The following is a 3,021-nucleotide window of genomic DNA, read 5'->3' as shown; positions in this document are numbered from 1 at the left end:
CTGACCGTCTGTGTGTCTGTAGGTGGGTGTCGTCGAGTTATTATTTCTTTCGGATGATTATTGAGTTGAATATCATATCAGATGTAACTGTCTTTGTAAATGTTTAAGCAACGTTTTTTTTTGCTGATCGTGTTTGTCCAATTGCCACGACAATTGCCGCACCATTAAAGCCGCTGCTCATTAGACTCAATTCTGGCCTCTACTGGCCGTTTGATTGAATGACGTCAATGTAATGATTGTTAGCCATCGATGATTATTATTTATCAATCATCCATCAATCTGTACGTGATGTTTAGGACAGTCCAACGATTTTAGAGAAAGTGAAGCAATCTTATTTGCGAAGCGATTGTATTTCTCTTGAAAGTGAGATAATTCGGTCAATGGCATCACGGCGGCCGTTTGTTCCTGGAAATAAAGTTTTATTCAAAAGTGACCTCCCTTTCATCATCCGGGTTCCTGGATATATCCCTCTACGCATGCGCACTCTGTCACTGTGGTTCGACCTCTGCAGTCGGTAAGTATGAAATGGCAGTCCGTGTGAGAAACGCAATCCGATATCCTTTCTCATCCTTTCATCAAACGGAGAATTGATTGATGCAAACGCGAGAGATTGTAGAAACGACACTGAGCTACATACCGGATGCTTTATTTGATCCGTCTGGCATTTTAACACCCGTTTGACCTTAGTTCTTTCTGTCGGCTCTTCCCTTCTCAGAGAGAGACCCGGGCTTCATTCAGATTCGACCGAAAACTACCTGAAGTAGAAAAATGTACGCCTGTGCAAAGTTCGTTTCCTCGCCGGCTCTGGTGAGTGTTTTTCCACCTTCTGTTTGTATTTGAAGCATTTGAATAGAAACCTCGAATCTCGCCGTCAACCCGCGGCGGGCCTATGAATGAACTTGACTACAGCTTGAATGGCAAGGGTATCTGCGGCTTTGCTAGGTGGCTAATGCTAACACGGACTTTGACAGTCGGTGTCATTCAACCACTTCATCAAGTGCTTTTTATCTACTATGCAATCCTGCATTCATTACAAAGTTTTACAAAATTGCTTTTACTGCGAGCCTGCTGCAGTCACGACAAAGGGAGCTACTAGAGAAGGTCATTTAGCTTATAGCACCACACAACACCAAGCTTCTATCCTACCTTTTTACACTTGTTCTAGCTCCCTCCAACCATGATTGTTGAGGGATCATGTAGCTTGAAGCTGTTAGCTTCTCCTTATGGGCCATTATCACATAAAAACACTTGGTACAATAGTGCTAGTCACGTCGAGTAATGATGTTGTGCTGTTGCAGGTCCGTGCTGGTTCCCGGGCTCTTTATAGACCTCTTTCTGCCTCTGTGCTATCCAGGCCTGAGGCCAAAACAGAGGTAAGTATGTCTTTTTGATCAGTGAAATTATTGACAAATCTGTCAGTTTGAATCCACAAAGAGCAAGAACTCATTCAAGTTGTTTGTAGCCAGCCTCTCTGTGACATCAAGTATGTGAACTGTCACCACCTTGCTAAAAATAATGGCCACACCCCACACTTTAGTTTTTTTAACAACTTGAAAATACAAAATAGAGTAATTCATTTTTGATCAAAATCAAATCTATGAATTCACGCATGTATATCTACGAATTAGAAGCATTCTGAACAATTTTGGTTAGGCTGGAAAATATCTCTGAAACAGCAGTGGTTGAGAAGCATTGTGCATTTTTACATAAATAATCATTTATATTACAAAACAAACAACCGCCTGTTTTAATTGCAGAACGCTGTTGCTGTGATGCCACAGAGTCCCCTCACTCAGGTCACGCTGAGGGGCTTCCAGACAAGCGCAGTGAGCCGGGATATCGACACCGCCGCCAAATTTATCGGCGCCGGAGCCGCCACGGTCGGTGTTGCCGGATCCGGTGCTGGAATCGGGACCGTGTTCGGCAGTCTGATCATCGGCTATGCTAGGTGTGTCTCTATTTTATGCACGCTTGCTATTGATCAACACAGTATACAGTCTAATTCATTTTTTATTTCCCCACGTTTGAAGAAACCCATCCCTGAAGCAGCAGCTGTTCTCCTATGCCATCCTGGGATTTGCCCTGTCTGAAGCCATGGGACTGTTCTGTTTGATGGTCGCTTTCCTGATCCTGTTTGCTATGTAAAACTCTGCTGTCCAACTTTCATTACAGATGTGACTACACTTTGTGGCTTCCTAAATTTGTTCCGTGTTGGTGTCGAGGAAAATGTACATTTTCAAAGTCGTCAAAAACACAAGGGAAAACGTGTATTTTACATATGTAAGAAATTATAAGATTAAAGTACATGTATTTGGCTATTTAACAGTTGGGTTTGGGATAGTTTGGAAACAACCAAAAGTGGCTGATCTGAATGTCATCTATTATGCGATGAGCTTGCCTTGCTTCCTGAGAAATCTCACGGAAGCTTTTGTTTTTGTTTTTGTTTTTTTGGGTCCACCTCCGCAAGTCAGTGGTTGAGTTTGCAGTATAATAGTTCTGCTTTTGTGCAGCAGGTGAGTGGCTTTTGTAAATGGCATTGAATAAATTTAGAACATTTAAATGACCTCAGGATATAATGCTTGACTTTTATTGAATGGTGGCTCTCGTTTTATTTGAGTTGTTGTGGAGGAAAACGGTACCCTTAAACATGATGGATTTGACAAATTTACAAATGCTTTAAAAATGAAATAGATTGTAGTCTTTAAACAAACTGGCACACTTTGTAGTTGGGGTGTCTGAAATATGAAAGTTCCTCTGAAATGTTAATTACGCAGAGTATTCAGAGTAGCTGTCAGTGAGTTATGACAATATCAGCTAAGAATGAAATACATTTTTTTTTAAATCAAGGTTACAGGCAAACTAAGGTGTATGGGTAACAGACTCGCAACCTACTTTCTAATTTTTTTTTACAATTAATAGCGACATTTCAAGCGATGTTTTCTTGCTGTGAATGATGTCATTCTTGTGACGAATACGGAAGCTTCCGAACTCTCGCGATAGTTAGCATCAGGCGTGGGATTT

General features: G+C 41.4%; 1 protein-coding gene across 1 annotated transcript; it reads left to right on the top strand.

Annotated features, from left to right (window-relative positions):
• The first annotated feature begins 466 nt into the window (after positions 1-466).
• Positions 467-2,183, top strand: atp5mc3a (ATP synthase membrane subunit c locus 3a). Its single transcript, XM_089003084.1, has 5 exons — positions 467-514; positions 716-807; positions 1,299-1,373; positions 1,758-1,948; positions 2,031-2,183. Exons 2-5 carry the CDS (start codon positions 769-771, stop codon positions 2,143-2,145), a joined length of 420 nt encoding a protein of 139 aa, XP_088859210.1. The 5' UTR covers positions 467-514; positions 716-768; the 3' UTR covers positions 2,146-2,183.
• Positions 2,184-3,021: the final 838 nt, after the last annotated feature.

Source organism: Hippocampus bargibanti, linkage group LG08 (assembly GCF_051943395.1).
Source record: "Hippocampus bargibanti isolate YZ-2025 linkage group LG08, ASM5194339v1, whole genome shotgun sequence".
Lineage (NCBI taxonomy): Eukaryota > Metazoa > Chordata > Actinopteri > Syngnathiformes > Syngnathidae > Hippocampus > Hippocampus bargibanti.
The sequence above is the reverse complement of the archived record's forward strand: the minus strand, read 5'-3'. Positions and strand labels throughout refer to the sequence as shown.

Bases quoted from the DNA above. Each gene is read 5' to 3' on its own strand.
- atp5mc3a (XM_089003084.1), top strand. From the start codon at position 769: ATGTACGCCTGTGCAAAGTTCGTTTCCTCGCCGGCTCTG. The intron at 808-1,298 runs GTGAGTGTTTTT...GTGCTGTTGCAG, and splicing joins TCGTTTCCTCGCCGGCTCTG to GTCCGTGCTGGTTCCCGGGC. The intron at 1,374-1,757 runs GTAAGTATGTCT...TTTTAATTGCAG, and splicing joins GGCCTGAGGCCAAAACAGAG to AACGCTGTTGCTGTGATGCC.